Below are 21,266 nucleotides of genomic sequence, written 5' to 3' on the forward strand. Positions count from 1 at the left end.
ATAAAAATGTAATTTACTGTAAATTAAAGTTTTTGCAGCAATATGGACCAAACACTGCATGGCTTTGCCCATTGTACTGTTTTCATTTAATTTTAGGTGAATCCGTTTCCAAATGCAATAAAATATAATTTTATCAATTGCAATTATTAATATGATGATGATGATTATTATTATTATTGGATGATTGATTTTATTGAGGGCATTTGATGACATTTTAATGACAAATTTAATTTGTACCACTGTAGTTGAGGTCAAGAAAAATATTCATGACGCTGTTATAAAACTATTTGACAGAGTATTAACACTTAATGACATTTTAATGAATTTATTGTAATGTTAAACCATAAAGCTAGGCAGTTACTTAATTTTGATAATTTATCTGCTATGTCATGTTTAAGACAAATTTATACGTCCAGTGGCCTCATTTGTAATATTTATGCAGTTGGGGACCTGTGTCATTTTTGTCTATAGGCTTGTTAAGCCTTGACATAAGGAATACTGTTTCTGGGTCCATGCCTCCACTCATTTCAATAGAGAATATTATTTCAACAGCCGATTATGAGCACTATTAATTCATATCACACATTTAAGCAAACTCACAGTGTACACAGCAGGCTCACGAAATCAGAGCAATACATTAATAATTTGTAAAAAAAAAATCCCTGTCCATGAGTTCACGTCTGATCATCTCTGATTTGTTATGGAGATAAAAAATAGAATCGCTTGTTTTTGGTAGTTTTGCATTATGATACAATTATCTGTTATTTTCCTATGACATTTGAGATCGGTTGGATCCGGAAGTGGTGCATGACGTCAGACTTAACAAGCGGATAATCAATTTACAAACTGCACTTTTTGAGACAAATGTATTACAGGAGCACCATGGTCAATTGCATATAAATGGGCTCTAAATATAAATTTATATGGGCATATAAATTTATTGTTTTCCTTCTTTGGATTATTTTTTTATTTTTTAATGTTCATTTAACTTCGAACAAACTGTTGCCAGTAAATAACAAATTTAAATCTACAGTAATTAACTTTTCTACAGAATTTTTTTACAGTGTAGGTAAAGACAGTAACTTATTAAGGATTTATATTTTCCATTTCAGGCACTGCACGTCAAATAAAACGGAAATAAAAAAGTGGAAGAAAATAGATATTGGAAAGGAGATTTATAAAATTACCGTTGGCAGAGAGAAAGATATTAAGACATAGACTGTTTTAAGGTGGAAAATAGAAACCGCACAGCTTTTTGGAAGCGTCATTCTTATCTCATCTATCAGTCAAGTCATATTGTTTTTGTAGTTTTTGTAGAGTGAGGTGGTCTCGATCCATCAAACAAGTACTCCAAATCCACACAGCCATCAAAACACTACACACGGTCAAAGATCCAATTTATTCCCAAATTTCTTACATTCCTTTTTGCACAGCATTCACATGTACAGTACAGCCTCATTAAAACGATCACCGTTTGGTCCCTTCTGATCTACATCCTTACAAGTTTAATTAACCTTTCATATACCCCGTAAAAAGTGAAAGTTGGATTAATAAAAAAATTATTTTAATTGGTAACATCTAAAAAATTGCTTTAATTTTTTTTCATAAAGCTGTTTGTGTTACCAATTTAAAGTTTTTTTTTCACTTAAAACTTTAAATTTTAAGTTGAAAATGTTTCAATTAAAGTATTTTTTTTAAGTAGATCCAACTTTCACTTTTTACAATGTAGGTACACTCCAAAAATGCTGGGTTATATTCAACCCAGGGTTGGGTCAAAAAGGTACTAACACTGACGTTGGGTTAAGTTAACTCAGAATGTGTTAATATTTGACACAAAAATAGGTTAAAACAACCTATCATAGGGTAAATTACAATCCAATGGTCTAGGTTAATTCCTTTTTGACCCAGTGCAGGGTTGAAAATAACTTTTAACCTTATATTGTTAGAAAGTTTTATGTCTAGCAATGTAAGAAAAAATGTAACAAAACTGCTTAAAATCTGTCTTTTGTCATAATTACAACAAAAAATAGGAAATATGCTTAAGGAAACACAGGAGTCTTGACCAATTCTTGGAAATAAATTCAATTGGCTCAGGTCTAACTGCTTGGTTCCTGTAGAGCTTCTGCCATGAAAAGCTTGCCAAGGTTCTGAGACGTGAACTCCTTGATGGTCTGGCAGTACGTGTTGATCTGACTTGAAAGTAGATGGAAAACCACATTTAGAAGATAAAGCTCTCAAATACTCAACAGTGTTTTCATTGTAGTTTATGGAACATGAGAAAGTGAGGAGAAAGGAGAGAAGTTAATCTTGAGGGAAGAGAAGAAGGTACAGAATACAAAAAGAGAGAAAACAAAGAGAAACAGATGCAGGGTGGGCTGTATGAAGAAGGGACTCGGTTAATGTGCTCTATTATATAATGAACGCTGACTGCTGTGCTCTTAGCTGATGGGTTTTCTGCTTAAAAGCACAGGTGTCTGTGCCAGTGAGGGATTTAGAGTCTGAAAGACCTTAAGAACTGATGAGAGATGAGTTGCTCTTCACCACACCAACTACAGCCATTTAACTTGGTCAAAAACCAACCCGTTACTCAACACCACTACAAAGAGCTGCTCATGGATCTCACCATCACTCTTAACAAAACTAGAACCTTAATCACAATGACAGCTATTTAAAATCTTGTTTGACTACAAAAACTTCACTAACAATCATCTCGAAAGCTTAAAACACTAATCTGAAACATCATGTTGCAGTGTTAAGTACAACGTGGACCGAGATACAAAACAACATGACAGTTTGCAGTCCAGACTTATCACCACCCCCCAGCTATTTTTCCACCAGACAGCGGCTGATCTATAACATACTACCTCCATAACAAGTTAAAAACAATTGCTGTAAATCAATCTCCGGCAAGGCCTCCTTAATGTTCTTCATAAATTACACCTCCTCGCTCCCTTCCTTCCTTCTCAACTCTGCAGGAGAGAAGAAACGATCGCTTCAAATCTTTTTGGATCCAAATGAGATGAAGTAAGGAGGAGATGATTAGGACCGTGTTGGGATGTCTCACATCTCTTAGGAGAAAATATCTGGCTCCCGTTACTAAAAATACTAATCATGCACTTAAAGGAATAGTTCACCCAAATATGAAAATTCTCTCATAATTTCCTCAACCTCATGACATCCGAGCTGTATGACACACTTTCTTCAGTTGAAAACTAAAATGCCATCATGTGGGGGTAAAAAAGCTCATGCAGTACTGGCTAAAATTGAAGTCCAATGGTACTCCAGCATGATAGACTGAGTGTGACGGAGAAACATGTTCATTTGTTATGAGTGGATTACTTTTCGAGTTATTTGTGTAATTTCATAATAAGCACCAGTGAATCCCCTGTGGGTCTCTCTCGTTCGCTTGCTCTCTCTCTCTCACTCTATCTCTCTCTCTCTGTGCTCATGCAGCAGCAGTCTCTTGCGTGAGGTCTCTCGAGGCGTGCGCAAGTGGCTGTGTTGCCAAATTAAGAAAGCTCTTCTCGCACACAATGCTAATAGTTGTAAAGTTTTTTTTAACTTTGAGCAAGCTACCACAAAACTCCCATTTATATAAGTGACACGTGCGCTGCAGGAGTGATGTAGTTTGACGCGCCATTTGCTTATAGAAGGTATGCACGTGACGTCACCTTCGGCGAAGGTGATTGCGGTTACGCCCACTGAGTGGCGTCTAAACGGGAAAAAGCTGTTGTCTAGAAAATCGCAACTTTTAATTTTCCGTCTGTCTTAGTACACGATGTAAGAGTCAAGTTTTAAATAGGAACGATATCGAAACTCTTTGGTTATTTTTAACGCGATGCTAATGGTATAATCAGATTCAATGGATTGTATGATTCTATGCTAAAAGTGGTAGCGTCAGAACCAGAGATCAGCTGACTGGGTTCCAAAATGGTAAGAATCAAATATTTAACTCTAGGGGAGCTGGAAAATGAGCATACTTTCAAAAAACTGGAATCTCCCTTTAATCCAAAAAGATGTCAATATGCTTCTCACACGCTATTTGAGAAGATCTGCGTGTACGCACACCCGACGTGCATGCCCAAAAAACCCTCTATCTCAAGACAGGGTGCAAATCCGTGCAAATGGTTCAGACTGTGCGCAAAAACTGAGTTCAAGATCAATACATACTTGCAATGAGCAGGGTGTCCATCCGTGGAGGTTGTTGAGGGAGTTTAAACATCTTGCTGAGGTCTTCTTCAGGAAGTGGAGGTTCTCCACGGCTCTGTCTCTGAGCGTTCTCCTGCTGACGTCTCTGAACGTACTGTAGAAGATGGGGAACAAATTGTTATTTTAAACTTGATGTCCCAATTTTTTGGTAGTAACCTCGGGGCCACATGAGCTCAAACAATTATCTTGGAAGTCTTTTAAAGGGACATTTCACTTTTTTTGAAAATATGCTCATTTTCCTAACTTGACTCTTCTGTAGTTACATCGTGTAGTAAGACCGACGGAAAACAAAAAGCTGGGATTTTCTAGGCAGACATGGTTAGGACTCTACTCTCATTCTGGCGTAGGGATATTACGCACTGCACGAAAATAGTCCCTGCCATTGACAGTACCCAAGGGGACTATTTTCGGGGGTTGCGTAATATCACTATGCTGCTGCAGCCATGTTCCATCAGCAAAGTCAATGATTATTACGCCAGTTTGAAAGTATAGTTCCTAGTCATATCTGCGTAGAAAATCGCAGCTTTTAATTTTCCATCGGTCTTAGTACACGATGTAACTACAGAAGAGTCAAGTTAGGAAAATGAGCATATTTTCAAAAAAAAATAAAAAATGGAATGTCCCTTTAAGATGTTGGTGGAAAGAAAAGATGATGGTTCACTGAACAGCAGGTGAGAATGATGTACAACAAAAGACAAGTTAGACAGGTTGTCAGTGTGAGGTTATCAAGCATAAGTAATGGGATAGGTAAATAAAAACCAGTCTTATTATACAAGGCTTCCTTAAAAACCAACATTTACTTTGTTTTTGGCAGAAGCTTTCATCCTAAGTGCATTCAAGTTACATATTTTATCAGTATGTGTGTTACACCTGGGAATCAAACCCATGACCTTCGCATTGCTCTACCAATTGAACATTCAACCCACAGACTAGTCTATTTTCAATCATGTAGTCAATCAGTTACAGGCTTGACCCTTGCACTATGCAGGATGGATATTTCCCTTGACATCAGAGTACAATATCACCATATGATGTTGCAACCGGACCATATCCTTTGAAAACAGTACTTATTCACTTTTACTGGTAGCCATGACTGTACGTTATTGTATTAGACAGCATCAGTCATATTTCCTGCATCAGGAATTCGATTTTCTGCATCAGAATTTAATTTGACGTCTCATCACGTGGAGCTCCGAACACAAACTCCTCCACAAAACCCGCAAGGAACGTCTGGATATTTATTTTGCGAATAATCCAAGTTGAAAGAAACAAGTGAATGAGGAGAGACCCACAGCGTATCAGAGGAATTCAGGAGGTCATATGCACATTCAATTCAATCAATCATGAAATTCTGGGCATCTGAGCTAAACCATTAACACCTCGCCTCTCCCGTCTCTCATACAGACCTTGATGCACAACAGCTCAATAAATCTCTTTTAACATCATAGACTTTATAGAGTCAGTCAGGATGATTGTGAACAGAGCTTATGATCTGCTGGTGTTTGTGTGGCACAATAACTGGACGCTCTTGCATCAGTAGTGAGAGTTGTGGCTGTACGTTTAAAAGGAAAACAATTCCTCGGTTTGGGTGAATGTCACAAAGACATCCAAACCACAACAGACAAATATTTTTAATGATCCACATATAACAAAAATCCACTGTACAATTTGTACATAGCTATTTTTGGCATTACCGCAATGATTATGAAATCACATTACAGTGGTCAACAGAGAATTGGGGTCATCAAAAATATCTCACATTGCAAAAAATGTGAAATGTAAAAAATGTATCTTGACGGTTTTACTTCTTTTTTTCTTAACGCCATTCAAGCATCTATGGTTACATTCATGGCAAGAACTGGTTAATCTGCACACAAGTAATATACAGTATACACAAGTTGGAGAAGGACAATTTCAAATTTACCAAACCTGCCCAAGTATATGGGCTGTGGGAGAAAACACGGAGTACAGCAAACTTCACAAAGAAAGTCTTACTGACACAGCCGAGGCTCGAATAGGGAAGCTTCTTGCTGTGAGGTGCTAACAGTGCTACCCACTGAGATACTGTTGCACCCTTGATGGTTTTCAAACTGACAAGACATTATTGGTGTTGACACAATAAGTAAAACATAAGCAACAAAAACAACAGCATCTCTTCTGAACTTAAATCCACACCCTTTGTTTTTGAAACAAAGCTTTGATTGTAGCCTCCAAACTAATTTCTGGGTTTTAACAATCACAGATTTAAAAATTATAACGACAACACTTTTGTTTTTGCTCCCATTTTTCATTAGCTGAACTCAAAGACTTTACTTTGTACACAAAAGGCCTATTTCTTTCAAATATTAGGTGTTGGAAGCCAAAATTTTGAGGATGCTGCGTCATCGACCTTCATTCGAAAAATATCCAATATCCAGGAAAGGATGCATATGTGTAGCCTTCGTGATCTGAAATCACCCACAATCCTATGCATGCAACGCCGAAAGCACACCTTTTTACTGACGTGCACTTGCTAGCGTGTTCCATTTACTTGTTCTCTGAATGCTAAAGAGGAACCTCGCCTAGCCTCTGAAAGAAGTGACTTGGAAGGACCAGTCCTGCCAAGGAAGTATCCTTGACATTGCGAAACACCTATTGTTCACAAATCTGTCTAAATCGGTGTTAGTGAGCACTTCTCCTTTGCCTAGATAATCCATCAACCTCACAGGTGTGGCATATCAAAATTAGACAGCATGATTATTGCACAGGTGTTGCCTTAGGCTGGCCACAATAAAAGGCCACTCTAAAATGTGCAGTTTTACTGTATTAGGGGGTCAGAAAACTAGTCAGTATCTGGTGTGACTACAGCTGGGCAACAAAATCGCCTGCGATTCTCATGAGTGTCTCGTCAGTAAAGGCGGTTCGGTGATTAGTAGTAAATCGCCATCACATGCTTTCAGATGGAGCGGCATTTACTACACAGAGCCGTATTTCACAGAGAAGCAAGGGGAAATCGCATTTATAATTGTGGGACAAGCGCCTCCGATAATGTATGTGATTTTGCCTAGCTTCTCACCACCAAGCTTGTAAAAAACTTGAGGGTGAGTGAACAGTTTTATTTATTTAATTTATTTTTACGTGAACTATCCTATTGAACAATTCTGACAAACATTTCTGAAGATTTTAGTAAATCAATTAGATAGAAACTGTGTACAGAGAAAAAGCTGCTACAAAGACAGCTGCCAGGTAAACTGATGCCGTTAATGGGACAACTAATTGCATAATAAGTTATAATCTAAGAAATCTTTTTTTAATTTAGTTCATAAGGGCAGAAACAACTTCACACAGACTTCTGCTATCAAGAGGGTTGTGCCGGTGTGAGATGGTTTGAGATGTGAGATGTCTGAAGGTGTGGAAATTTGAGGGGTCACCTGATGTTTTTGTTGCTGCTGCTTGGTGAGACCGCGGTAGAAGTTGTTGTACTTGACAATGTCCTGATTCATGTCATCCACCCGGTCCATCAACATCTGTAAGCTCTTCTGCATGTGAGAACTGCAGAGGAAACAAAAAGAGGACATTTAAAATCAAGACATTTTTCCAATCAAAACTCATTCAACAAAATAAAATAACTTAAGAATATGTATTAAGCATAATCCTAAAGTTTATTAGATTTTTCTTAATATATGATATATTATACAATATAATATGATAATCCTGTAGGTCACTTGGTAGAGCATTATGTTAGCAGCACAAAGGTCATGTGTTTAATTCCAGGGAACACAAATACTGATAAAATGTATAGCTTTCAGTGCATTGTCACTTTGGATAAAAATATCAGTCAAACGCATACCAAATACAAAAATATAATACAAACATATTTTATCTTGTCTGCCCTTTTCAACTGAAAAACAACATTTTACAAAGTGATTTTTTGTAATTTATGTCTATGGTGGTAAAATTGGGTATTCCATGAAAGGGAAATGTTTTTCTATGTAACACATCTATTATTAAAATTTCACTATGCTTAGATCACTGACAATATCAGATGAAACATGCTACCAAAGGCAACGCCAAAAATACGATCAACTAAAATTCCCCAAAATCTCACGGGAATGTTGAAAGATCAAAGCAAATCTCTATAACCATAGCACAGTAATACAAAATCTAAGAAAAATAACTGATAATAACATGAATTCCTTATTAACAATTCATCATATTCAGCATACATTAAAAAACATTTGCATGCATCATCTCGAGATATGCAAAACAGGTCCTGCAGTATTGGAATTATATTCATATATTATAGCAGGACAGCAGCCCATAGGACTTAGATCATGGTGGGTGAAATGTCTTCAAAAGCAGTTTATCTGTTCTTAGTAAACCCCATTAACGACAAATTAGCCTCACCGGCATGTTCCATTAATCTTGGAGAAAATTGTTAGACATATATGGGGAGAAGAGATCCCGAGGGTACGGATATACCAGGAGCAGCTCTCAGTCACATAAACATGTATACCCTTGCGTACAGCCACAAATATATTCTCAGTACAATGAACGTGGATTTATGTTAACACAAAGTCATCTTGTAAGGTCTTTGTGAAACAATACTATAGAGAAATCTCTCACCACCAGTTACACGCTGAAAAATTATGCGTTGCTTTAACCCACAGTTGGTTAAAATATTTACAAACCCAACTCACTTAAAAAATCTGGGTTATTTTCAACCCAGCCTTGGGTCGAAAAGAGACAAACACAAACGTTGTGTTAAATTAACTAAGAAAATGTTTACATTTGACCCAACAATAGGTTAACACAAATTAGAATTTTGGGTTAAAATAAAGGGTTAAATTAAACCCAGCAGCATATTTTTCCCAACCACGGATTGAAAGAACCTAGACTTTGAGTGTACAGTAGAATGAGCTTACGGTACATTCACACGAGCCGTAAGCGTTAACGCTTCTCATACTTTTAATGGGTGCATCAACCCGGCATCATTTCTGTTGCTCGTGGCAGAAGTTGAAAATTTCTCAACTTTTCAAGCGACAACGCATGCGTCAGCCAATCAGATCGCCTTATGCAAATAACCTAGTGCAACCCAGCCAATTACATTTATGCAAGACCAACGCAAGTGTTGCGCCCACTGTGATTGGCTGTTAGCCACTCTTTAGACAAGCGTTAACACTTTCGCCCCGTGTGAATGTACCGTAAATGTGGTAGCTTAGCAGAATCCGCTATCGCCATGCCAAAATCCTCTAAGTGCACTAAAGTTAAATTAGATAAACGACAGCATGTGAAAGGAACGTGAATCAGAGACCTGCAACAGGCCGGGTACCCGCGGATAGCCGCATAATAGTGTCTAAAACGGGTGGATTGTGTGACATTCCTAAAATTCACAGGCGGGGATGCGGGCGAATAATTAACTCTGGGTCGGGTAGTAGCGCAAATGAAAATGTGCAAAATTTGTATGTGTAAGGGGTTGTGCACACCAAAACTTTTAAACGCGGCTGAAAACGCCTGGAGGACACAGAATGCCAGCTGTTTTTTCAACCGAGCGCTTTTTAGCTGTGATAGTTGAGCTGTGAGCCGGTTGGTTGTTGTGAAACTTGTTCCGCCCCTCCTCCACTGTGATTGGACGGCCGTGTGAGAATTGACATTGACGAGCGGAGCTTTTCACCCAAAGTTGAATCTCTTGAATCTCTTTCAACTTTCGATTCTTAGAGCAGAGTGCGAAAAAAAGCAGAACGCTGGCTTATTTGAAAAACGCAGAGTTTCAGTTGGAATCAATTGAAAACATGCGCCGGCCACGGGCGTAATTACCATTACAGGCGCAACATTTGACCCATCACGTCACCACCACTGCGACAGTGCGCGACCTTTGTTGATGCTTCTCCTAGCCTGGTTGGAGCGAGCTGCATAAAGTTTGCCGTTGATAGCCGGAACCTGAACGTCTTCTCTTAGAAAGCATTTCTAGACGAGACTTAGGAGCACAGCAGGAATTGTGTAGGTAGTTGGTCTTTTTTTATTAATAGGTCCATTTGTGCCGATGTTAGGCACTTTATCCTGTTTCATTAGCCCATTCATGACGCTGTTGTGATGTTGAAAGAGGTACGAAATAAAAAATAAAGCACTTTAATTTGAAAGATTTAACGTGTGTGATTTACAGTATGCATGTGCGGGTACGGGTCGGGTAACGGGCCAAATATTAACGGGTCCGGGCGGGTGTGGATTTAATTTCAAAATTATCACGGGTGACGGATCGGGTGCTGAACTTTGCGGGTACGGGCAGGAGCGGGTCTCCAAAAATGGACCTGTGCAGGACTCTGACATGAATCACATTTCAAACTTGAGTCCCTTGTGAGTCTTGGACCTAAATACAACTCAAATGTGGCAGTGACATGGATCACAGCACCCCCTAATGTGCGGTTCAGTTTCTTCATTTTGAATTCTGACTTTAATAATTAGCAATTTTTTCTAGTTTAACCTTTGTGATTTTGCAAAGGTTTCCGGTCTTGTGCAAAGAAGTGGCGTTTTTTGTTTTGCCAAAAGATCTTGCATGTCCTTTTTGGGTTTTGCAACAAAAGACTTGCAAAAAAATGTGTTAACTACCAATAAAATGACTAAAGAGACATTTGTGAAAATAAAGCATTTCGATGACTGACTAATAACCGTTTCATTGCCATTAAAGTGAAATTACTGAACTTAAATATAAGAGCCTGACAAAAATGCTCTTTTAGAAGAAAACATGATTAAGATGGTTTTGTATCCGAATGATTATTCATATTAATAAAGTTAATACTGAACAATGGTGGATCTAATCCGACTGCTGTTGCCTCGTGTTCAAATCAATGCCAAGAACTGCTAACAGGAAAAACTCTCAGTACTACAACAGCAATAAAAACAATTTTGACAAAAGACAGACTCTGCTCCTTAACAAAATGTTGAATTACAGTGGATACAAGTGCTGGCATTTCTGTACTGTAGACACACCATCCATCCACCAGACAAACCAGACCCAGAGGAACACAAGTTTGGATTATGGTTGATAACTGTAAAAATGGCATGAAAAGACTTTCATTCTCTGTGAATATTTGAAGAAAAGAATGTAAACCACAGATTAACTGGACTCCGAACAGCAAGAAATAAATAAAATCACCTACCCTGATTTTCCCCTTTAACTGCCCCACCAGGGTAAGTTATAAAGCTTGCTGGCTCTGCAGGTTTGGCAACAAAGCAAGATTGTGGAGAGTACAAGAAGAGAAACAGAAAGGAGGTAATATGTGTGTGCGTGTGTGGCCCTGCAAGCCGTTTTTAATGTTTCTGAAGAGCCGTTCTGTGGATGCGCGCCAGCACTGATGAATGAGGGCAAGCATCTCTCTATGACCTCCATCTTTTACCGTGCACCTCATTATTCAGAACCCAATGAGCTCTATGGATCTTCCATTCTCCGTGCTATCTGAATTTCACACACACATATAATGTGCGGTACATACCAAATACAAACTTGCACAACTACTATACACACCCACCCAAATCAAGAAACACACAAACACCCACACGTACCCCTATAGTACTCACCTTCAGTACAAACTAATATACTAACCCACCTTTAATACAGCCAAATAGAAACACACACCCTATATAGTGCACACTAACGTAACTATACTAACGAACTGCGCATGTATAGTGTATTTCATATTAAATATGTATTTTTCTTAATGACAATGTTGAATTATGTTTCTGCATTTTTGTAACAAACCCAAAATGTCCCAGTTTTGATGAAACTTGAAAACTTGTTGTTTTAAGACCTTGTTACTCATATTTCATTTTGATAGCTAATGTAGAAAATGTTTGCCCTTGGGGGGAAAGAAAAACATTAGGCACCCTAGATAAACTTATGACGGCAAAATCTTCCATTGCGGTAAAACATAAAAGATGTGCAAGCGACGACAGTCGCAGACGTTTTCTTTAGAAGACAGACTGTCTTTGATTTAATTCGCTCCGGTCACTTACATCAGTGAAGGTCAGACTATTATTCAAACAACTTTATTTAAACCATGTATTATATTGCCAACTTTCTAGTAAATGTTATTTATTTACTAAAGAAGGCAATTTTAATATTTGGCAAGTGTTCGTTTTAGACTCTGCACAAATCTAACTACACTACAGCTTTACCATAAACTATTTTTTATAAAACATAAATCACAATTTCTATAGACAAACCCCAACCTTACTTTTAAAAGAAAACATTCAGTTTTTTTTTAAATAAAAAGCAATATTTCCTTAGCGTTTACATTATTTTTAATTCCGAGCACAATCTCAAAGGAACGTTTTGTCAGATTTAACTACCTTCTTGGGAAAACGCTGTGTCCAAAACCTAGCCGAGTACACGGACACACAAAACTCAGTAAAACAGACACGCATGCATATCCCCATCTCCTGGCTTTTATTAGCACACTTAATAACATTTCACAATGTCAGTTTCTCGCTCTGTCTGAAACAAACGCAAACAAATCAAAACAAAACTCTGCGGATCTAAAATCGTCCTCATGAATAAGCCGCCAGTGACTGTGGTTTCGAATGACTCGCTGGATATTATTAACATCCTCTGAAAAGACAGTTGGAAGTTGTTTATCTTTTATTTGATTAGGAAAGAAAACACCTTCCATGACGGCAACTGGTAGTTTAAGTGATGCTGCTCCATGAGCCGTGCATCGGACGGGGAGACGCGCCGTCCCAGTAAAAACTGAACCGCAGGAGAAAGGTGACTCATTAAAAGCACACTGTTCTATTTCAGATTTCTATTGATGTAAGGTTTAGGCCATCCGGGCTCATGGGGCGCCGAGACGGCGTACGACAACAGCATAGGCCAAAACACACAAAGAACGAGCGTGTGTCAATCTTAACCACTTATCTAAACGCATGACAGTGAAATGTCACAGGCAATGAGGGGTGCTGCTCAAACATGAAGACCTCTGCTTTGGGACAGCAATTACACCAAAGCAGATTTAAGACAGGCTTTCTGAAATTGAGGCAGAGACTTCCAATGTATCCTAAGCAGACGTGACAAGCGTCGAGTAATTTGTCTGTCCACACCGAAACAGATGAATTATTGTAACCAGACGCAACAAGCGAGAAGTAATTTGTCTGTTTACGTCGAAAGAGAAAATGCTGTGCCGTGAAACAACCACTGACAGTCAGAATGTATCTGATGTAATATTTGACATAATATACAGATGTGCGAGGTGGGATTTTTTTTTAGAGATTTCATTGTTGTTGGGTTACCTTCCACAACACGCACATAGAAATACTAAGCAACTCAGTAATTCCCGCAATGACAAAAAAAGCACGTTGTAGTCTTAAATGCCCAAAAAGTATACAAAAAATAAACTCTTCATACTGATGTAGTACACAAAAGTAGTTTTTTGCAAAACATTTCATCATGCAACCTTTCGCAATTTTCAATGCATGACCAAAAACACCGCTACGGCATATGCAAGCTATATTTTTAACTAAGCTGCAACCTTCCAGGTATCCGACGGGTGTTTGTTTATCGATTTGTTTTCCCCAAAGCTGGCAGAGATAAACACAATATCAGTGTAGGCTCGCAAACCCTACTTTCTACAAAAGCAACAACATTGTTGAGAGTTACTGGAGTTAACCGGAGTGATGAATAGTTGGATCTATGTGGAGAAAATGATGAGGCGCCCACTCTTGTTCCTGGCTAATCAAAACGAGGCTTGGGGCCAAACAGATTCCAATGAAGCGTCCAGATCATTGAAAAGAGTCAATGAAGTCCAATGGAGAAGTCAGAGTTGGTAGATCATGGAGTTTAGTGGTTTGGGGAGCCACATTGAGGCCAGATGGAACTCTAACAGCCCTACATTGACAGCCATGATGGATCTGGTGCAACCCAAGGGGGCCGACTTTGCTTTTAGACTAAGCAACAACTCCTGCCCATGAGCCCCATCCTAGATATCCAAGCTTTGAGCAATAACAAAGTGAGAGAAAGCCTTTATGTGTGTGTGTGCGGGGTGGGTTGTGATATATATACCGTACGCAAGCCTAAATCACGGTGGTAACCAAACACGCTGCCGTGAATCTGGGCTACCCCCTGCCACACACTCTTAAGAGAAAACCAGGGTGCCTAGAACATGAGATGGGAGAGAAAAAGTGAACGAAATAACAAAAAGAATAAAAAAGGCTTAGCACAGAATCCTCCAGAGGACTGAGCTCATTTTAAATTAGGCCTGCGTTTGTGCAGCCACCACCACTACAGGCTTACAGATTCCCATACAACCCCCCAAATCACCTCGCCATGCCAAAATACTGCAAAACTCATAATTCTTTTTCATTTAGCTAAAATGTAACTATATTTCGACGCTAAATGAGGGGAGCTGGTTCAAAGTGTACCCTATGGGAAGCAAAGCAGAGAGGGCGGGCGAGTAAGAGAGAGAGAGACAGGGAGGTATTGTGTTGGTGAGGTGCAGTAGCTCAGTGTTTGGTTTCTACGGTAACAGCAGACTGCACAGAGATAACTTAAACAGATGTGGAGAAAAAAGGAGAGAGAAAAGATAGAAAAAAGGAAAAATGACGAAAAAGAAAAGCCACAGATAAATCCGGCTTGTCTGCGAATGCTTTTTATGTATTTTAAAAGAGAGAGATTGCACACAAACAAGTGGCAGATAGATGTGACATTAAAAGAAAAAAAGTTTTACTGATTGAAATATTAATATGCAAACTGACATTTTTAAAATAAAGTTGTGGTTAAAATTTTGCTCGAATTTGTTTAATGTTTTATCATAGCATCTAATAATATATGAGGAGCTCGGATTCAAAAGCTGCTGAATTCCACCTTCGTCAAAAATGAGAATGATATTAACCAAATGTTCTCGGCACATATTATACATCAAATACCTTTGTTTTAAATCCGCTTAATCCCCACTTCAGGAAATGCAGAATTACAGTTTTTTTTGCAGATTCTGCTAAACACCATTTTTTATCAACGTCCTCTAAGTGCATGGTAGATGAATTGAATGAATGACGGCATGTGAAATGACATGGCATGTTTTATCGCATGCGAGCAGAACCATGGATCAACTTCATTACATGTCTATGTTCGTCTTGCATGCGATTTGCAGATTAACCCTTATGTGTTGTTGGGGCCATTTTTGGCAATTTTTGTTATTTTTTAGTCTTAATTTGGCCACAACTTTCTCTGTGTTTTAGGAAATGGAATGATTTTTGGTGACAAATATTATTATATAAATATTAATATTATTACTACAAATATTATTTACACATATTTTAAAGATGCAGTTTGTATTATTTGCGCCGATAGATGCCGCCAGATCAAACAACAACAATGATGTTGTTTACTGACGCTTTGAAGCAGCGTGGATTTATGGGATTTGTAGTCTTTAACTCAACCGCTGATGGCCATGAATCAGACGAGAACGAGAAATCACGTTGATGGATAAAGTAATCAAGTCTTATAAATGTTGCGTTTGATGACATCGTTTATTTCAATATGTAAGTTTATATGTGATGTTCAAAACAAAATTTTCAGTCATAGATATTATATTAGTCCAAATTCGATGGTTAACACAGCACAGAATTAAGTTTTCAACTTACAATCTACAATGATTTTTCACATAATGTATTGACAGTACAAATCTTATTGTGAAGTGTCTTAAAATGACCATTTATATTGCTGTACAATACCTTTTGGTGTGCATATCGTCCGCGGGAAGACGCGCTAATTACAATCGACACACTAATGTTGTGATCAATATAATAGCATACGTTTTTTGAAGGGTTACGAATCAAAACAACTCACCCATCGCGTAAAACACAAGCAGGATCAGAATCTCGGTCTAGTTAAATGCTGTCGTGAAGCTCTTCTACATCCAGATAATGCAACAACAAATTGATCCTCTCTCGTTTTGTTCCAAACTCTTCTTGGGTCGTTTGGTTGGCCCGTACGCGAACAGGAGCTGACACAACCAGCGGCAGACGGTAAAGAGTTATCCATAAGTCCATAAGCAAGCGTGTAGCCCGACAGCCACTATCGCATAGTTATGCATTTGTCCACGACACTGGCTGCGTGCGAAACCTCAAGGCTGTGAGGACTGTGAGGACTTGTGGCCTCGCTGCCTCATGAGGACATGACTTTGGACTCGGAGGCCTGAAGGCAGCTCAGAGAAAGGCTTTCCGATGGACTTCAAAGGCAGCGTGTTTGAAATATTAACAGAGAGCGCCTTTGAGATAACTAATCACATATTTAAAAACTACAATACTAATTTCTCGCTAGAAATGCAATTAAAATGTGTAAAAAGTGAAAATATATGTTTATTTCCACTAAATTTGTGCTCCAGTCGCTTCCTTGGCTGCCATTTTATTTTTTCGAACTCGAACAGTGTTGTCATGTGGTTTACGTCAGTAAAGGCGGTGACAAAGGGTCACATGGATATTAACGTCATTGACAGGAGACTGCACTGCCCCGTGTCAATGTTTTGAATGGAAATTTTCTCACGATTTACAAGTAGTTGAAAACATTACAGATATTGATAGTAATCAGCTGGACAAAATATATCTAACATTGGGCTAGTGGTTTTTGGACATTTTACTGCAAATATCTTACAAATTGCACCTTTAAGAAAATGCTTTGAAATTTGTAAAAAAAAAAATTAAATTTACTACCCTTACGTGTTGTTAGAGGCAAAAAATGGCCAATAAATTAAACTGCTGAAAAATGTATTTTTTCCAAATGTTTTTGCATAAATCTATTAATGAACCTCAGTACTGATCAAAACTACCAAATGTTTACAAAAATTCCATGATTTTTAACTCTTTAACTCTTTCCCCGTCATTGACGAGATAACTCGTCAATTAAGAGAAAACGCTTCCCTGCCAATGACGAGAATTTCCGGCTTTCAGGAATACCGCTATTATCCACCAGGTGCCGCACTTCTGCAACTTATACAACCCGGAAGTAGCGCCTCACGTGAAAGAGAAAGAACTCTGTGTATATTTTAAGGATCGCTCTGCATCTGATCTCTATCAAGAGTCCTTCACAAAAATGGAATTATCTCAGCTTTTTGCTCAAAATTGGGTGTTTTTGAAGAAACCTACCCATATTTGAGAGGTGATAAAAAGAAAAGGTAGGATGAAACGTTTTTTTTTTGTTTTTTGTTTTTTTGAAAGCAGAGGGTCTGTTCTTTCATTTGATATATTGTTTGTTTATATATTTAAAAAATAAAAATTTCTGGAAGGCATTAAACTTTTGTGAAAATCATAAAAAATGCTGGTGATGGCAGGCAACTTTATTTAAAAACGTTGGCGGGGAAAGAGCTAATTGCCAAGTGGCGTCACTGATTTGGGGGGAAAAAAACACACAAAATGACCGATTTTCAAAATAAAAAGTGATTGTGGACTGGATTTTCTTTTACCTTTTTTGAAGTCTTGGGCATGTAAAAGATTAGTAAAAACATTGGCTTTGATGCATTTTTAGTTTTTGTGCAGCATCAGATTTATTTTTTCTCCCTCATTTATTGTTTGTGGCCATTTTTGCCCCACTGACTTCCATTATAACAACATTGCAGAGCCATGACACCTTATCATCATGCATTTTTGATTCTTTGTGGTTTTTCTTTTTGCAAAGAGGTTCAATTTATAATTTTTACTGTTGATCACCGTGTGGCACCATTAACCCTTTAGTAGCCCTGTGCAAAAAAACAGAGCTTAAATTCTGGCTTCTTTAGTGATTTTGACTCTGCTTCTGTTTGCATGCACTTAGAGGGTTTTGCAGCGAAATAATTTTTGTAAATTTTGCATCTGAACTGCTAATTTACAGTGTAAAAATGCTAATCTGTGTGTGTGTGTGTGTGTGTGTGTGTGTGTGTGTGTGTGTGTGTGTGTGTGTGTGTGTGTGTGTGTTCCTCTGGTTTGAGAGAGAGTGAGAGAGGTAATTACAGATGTATTCTTTCAAGTCCTAAGAAGTGCGCCAAAGGTTCCCCCCTTTCATCTGGGGAAAAACTGCATCTGGCAGGGCGAATTAAGTGAGACAAATTAAAAAGATAAAATTCCCTTTCTAGTCAGCCATTAGGAGGCCTTCAAACCCTCTTGGACCTTTGACAATTCAAGAAGCAGCAGCAAAAATTGATATTTCTGTCCCAAGAAGCATCATTTCAACCATAGCTGCTCAGAAAAAAATGATGAAAATAATAATTGGAAACTCGAACCTCCCCTTGTTCAACACTTCCCACACATTCACACAAGCTATATATGCAGAGATAATTCAAATGAAAAAAGTGTGAAATATTGATGGCATCTGATATAATGTCTCATCTCTTCAGGCTCACTCCAGGCCCACAATGACAAACAGAAGAACTGAAGGAGAAAATTGACCAGCAGGAAGATCTACAGAAAATGATCTTTTATAACCTGAGCCCGTTCCTCTTCAAAGCATTCACGTTATTAACATTTATTCTTTAATGTTTTATTTCACTTTCCACAGGAAAGAGTTGTTTAGAGGGCAAACCAGAATAAAACAACCCATACTTTAATGAAATGTTACACAAACCTATAGCTTAGATGTGGCTGTATGACATGAGATTCAACAAAGTGTTTTTCTGCCTACTGTTTCGTTTATCTAAAAATGGATTCAAGACATTTGGCAAAACTCTGTAAAATCTCCACGGATGCCTGCAAAGGGTTCAAACCTGCAACCTTACGTTTGTCACCCGCAAACTTTACGACACTGCCTTTACGAAAGCAATAAAACTTCTTTCTAATATCAACATGAGGATTCTGCGAGACGAAGATAAGAGCTGCTGCAAATTCGAGAGTAAAGTCGCTTGTGGACTGTCATTTTGAAAGCCCTCTTGTAGTTCAAGAGGCAAAATGTCTGAGGAACATCTTTCACAGTTTGAGTGTCAGAAGTATTTCTCTTTAGAAAGTCTAATTTGAAAGCGATTAAAGCCAGACGTCGTCTAGAAACAAATCGCCCGGGCGGCACTGACCTCTCCATTAGTTCACATCAGAAAAGATGAGTTCCTGCTAATTTGAGCAATCATCATTAGGGACATCTGACTGATAGTACAAATTTACACATGCTCTCGCTCTCATTTGGAAATCCCTGGAAGTGTTGTGAACGTGTGCGATCAGAACTGCTGGAAAGGTTGAGGAGCTCGTGGTTGTCTGTGACAGTGGAATTGCCCTCCAGCTCCCATAGCAGAACGTTGACGAGATGAGAGTTCTTGATGAAGATTGGCACCTCTTCAAACATGTTCTCATACCCCACGCTTGCCTTCTTCAGCCTGTGCACACACAAAAAAAGACATTTTCCAATCCGTCAACAAAGGGTCAGATTTAAAACGCAACTTCCTATTCGCAATCTCTGGCATTATCATCCAATTAGGATAGTAACTGGGATGGTGCCTTACTCCAAATAGTCTCTTGCAATGGAAGCGAGGTTTCTGAGCAGATCGTTCTAATGAAGTGATTGGATGAATTCAACTCTTCTCGATCACTAATTGATCCATTAGACAAGCACTCAAGGCTGAGCAGTCAACTGATTTTTAAAGGCAACAAGCAGCTTTGATCGGTTTAGGGCTGTCAATTTACTTTTAATTGAATTATTTACAGGATATGCTGATTCATTAGCAGTTAAAAGAGACACTAAAGCGCCTTGAGATACGCAGCTTTGGTCGATGTGTTGTATTTTCACCGAAACGGAAAATTTGTGGCGGAAAGTAGTTTGGGTAGCTCCGTCCCCTTTATAAAGAGCCAAGTGTTTAGTTTATCCAAAGGGTATATAACAGAATTGAGCCTTCCTATTGCTATGAATATGGTTGTGGCTAGAGGGGATACAGCTATGGTCAAATCTTGTGAGATGTTGGGTTTAGGGTTAGGTTTGGGGTAGGACTGGAATGAAAACAGTGGTTCTGGCTAGATTGGATACAGCTAGGCCCTAAATCCCATGAAATGTTGGGTTTACAGTTAGGTTTGGGGGTAGGATTAGGATGAAAACAGCCATCATCCGGCGAGATTTCACAAGATTTTGGTCGTAGCTGTATCCCTTCTAGCCACATCCTATGAATAGGGGACAATGCACTGCTCAACATGGCTGCTCCAATGGAATTTCCGCCTTCCAGTTAAAAGAACCAATCATCAATTGATAAAAACTGACAATACTTTGGGGGGGAGCTCTATACAGTCACGCAAGGCGCTTGCCAACCTGTGCGCGTATGGAGTAGCTGAAACCACCTCAATAAAGGTGTTTTAGTGAAATGTAAAAGTTGATGTCCAATGAAAGCCAAAGTATTTCCTAATTATTTAAGGGCGATAAAATTTACTTTTGAAAAGTAGCCAGATAAAGATAATTCAAATAAATGATGTTATTGTGTCAGACAAAAGTACTAAATACACAAAAAGTGGCTTTACCAAACTAAATTTTTGGTTTTAGACCAGGCCTGAATATTTTATGCAAAAAAGCAATAGGCTTTAACTAAGGTGCGAGTCTGCATGTTTATTACCCATCTGCTGAGAAGTCCTTCTCCTTACAGATCTCCATGAGCTTGGGGGTTAACCTGTAGGCCTTCAGACACAGAGATCCCTGTGATGTCTTTAAAGGATCTACAAGATGAAAGAACCAAAGACAACACATTCATTTAGGATGCCAATATTTACAAAAAACAGAAGGAAAACAAATTCATACTTCACGCAATTAGGAATCTAAATTCAATTCACTTTCCCTTTCTTGCATAAAAATAATAATAATGGGGAGTCTCAGTGACAATGCGTATACATTTTTATAAGGTATTAATGTGATTTTTTGTTTGTTTCTAATGAATTGTTTTGGTATGAATGCCGCGTGAACTGAAACAAACAAACTAAATTTCCCTACAGAGATGATCAAGACAACAGAAAACAGCAGAACAACAAAAACCTATTGAAAGAACTGTTTGAAAGGTAAAATTGAGATTATGACATTTGAAAAGCAGCAGATGCTAATACACAGAGGGAGCGTATTTGTCAGCTAGTCAGACTGGATTAAACTCACTGTCTGAAGGCTGACA

General features: G+C 38.4%; 1 protein-coding gene across 1 annotated transcript in view; it reads right to left on the minus strand.

Annotated features, from left to right (window-relative positions):
* Positions 1–1,380: 1,380 nt before the first annotated feature.
* Positions 1,381–21,266, minus strand: part of eif3hb (eukaryotic translation initiation factor 3, subunit H, b) — a 70,850-nt gene continuing 50,964 nt past the window's right edge. The window contains exons 4-8 of the mRNA XM_073858338.1: positions 20,724–20,823; positions 19,352–19,505; positions 7,620–7,736; positions 4,169–4,303; positions 1,381–2,192 (exon numbers count right to left, since the gene is read on the minus strand). Coding sequence (XP_073714439.1) covers positions 2,097–2,192; positions 4,169–4,303; positions 7,620–7,736; positions 19,352–19,505; positions 20,724–20,823 — 602 coding nt within the window. The 3' untranslated portion in view covers positions 1,381–2,096. The remainder of the gene's footprint in view (positions 2,193–4,168; positions 4,304–7,619; positions 7,737–19,351; positions 19,506–20,723; positions 20,824–21,266) is intronic.

Source organism: Misgurnus anguillicaudatus, chromosome 20 (assembly GCF_027580225.2).
Source record: "Misgurnus anguillicaudatus chromosome 20, ASM2758022v2, whole genome shotgun sequence".
Classification (NCBI taxonomy): domain Eukaryota; kingdom Metazoa; phylum Chordata; class Actinopteri; order Cypriniformes; family Cobitidae; genus Misgurnus; species Misgurnus anguillicaudatus.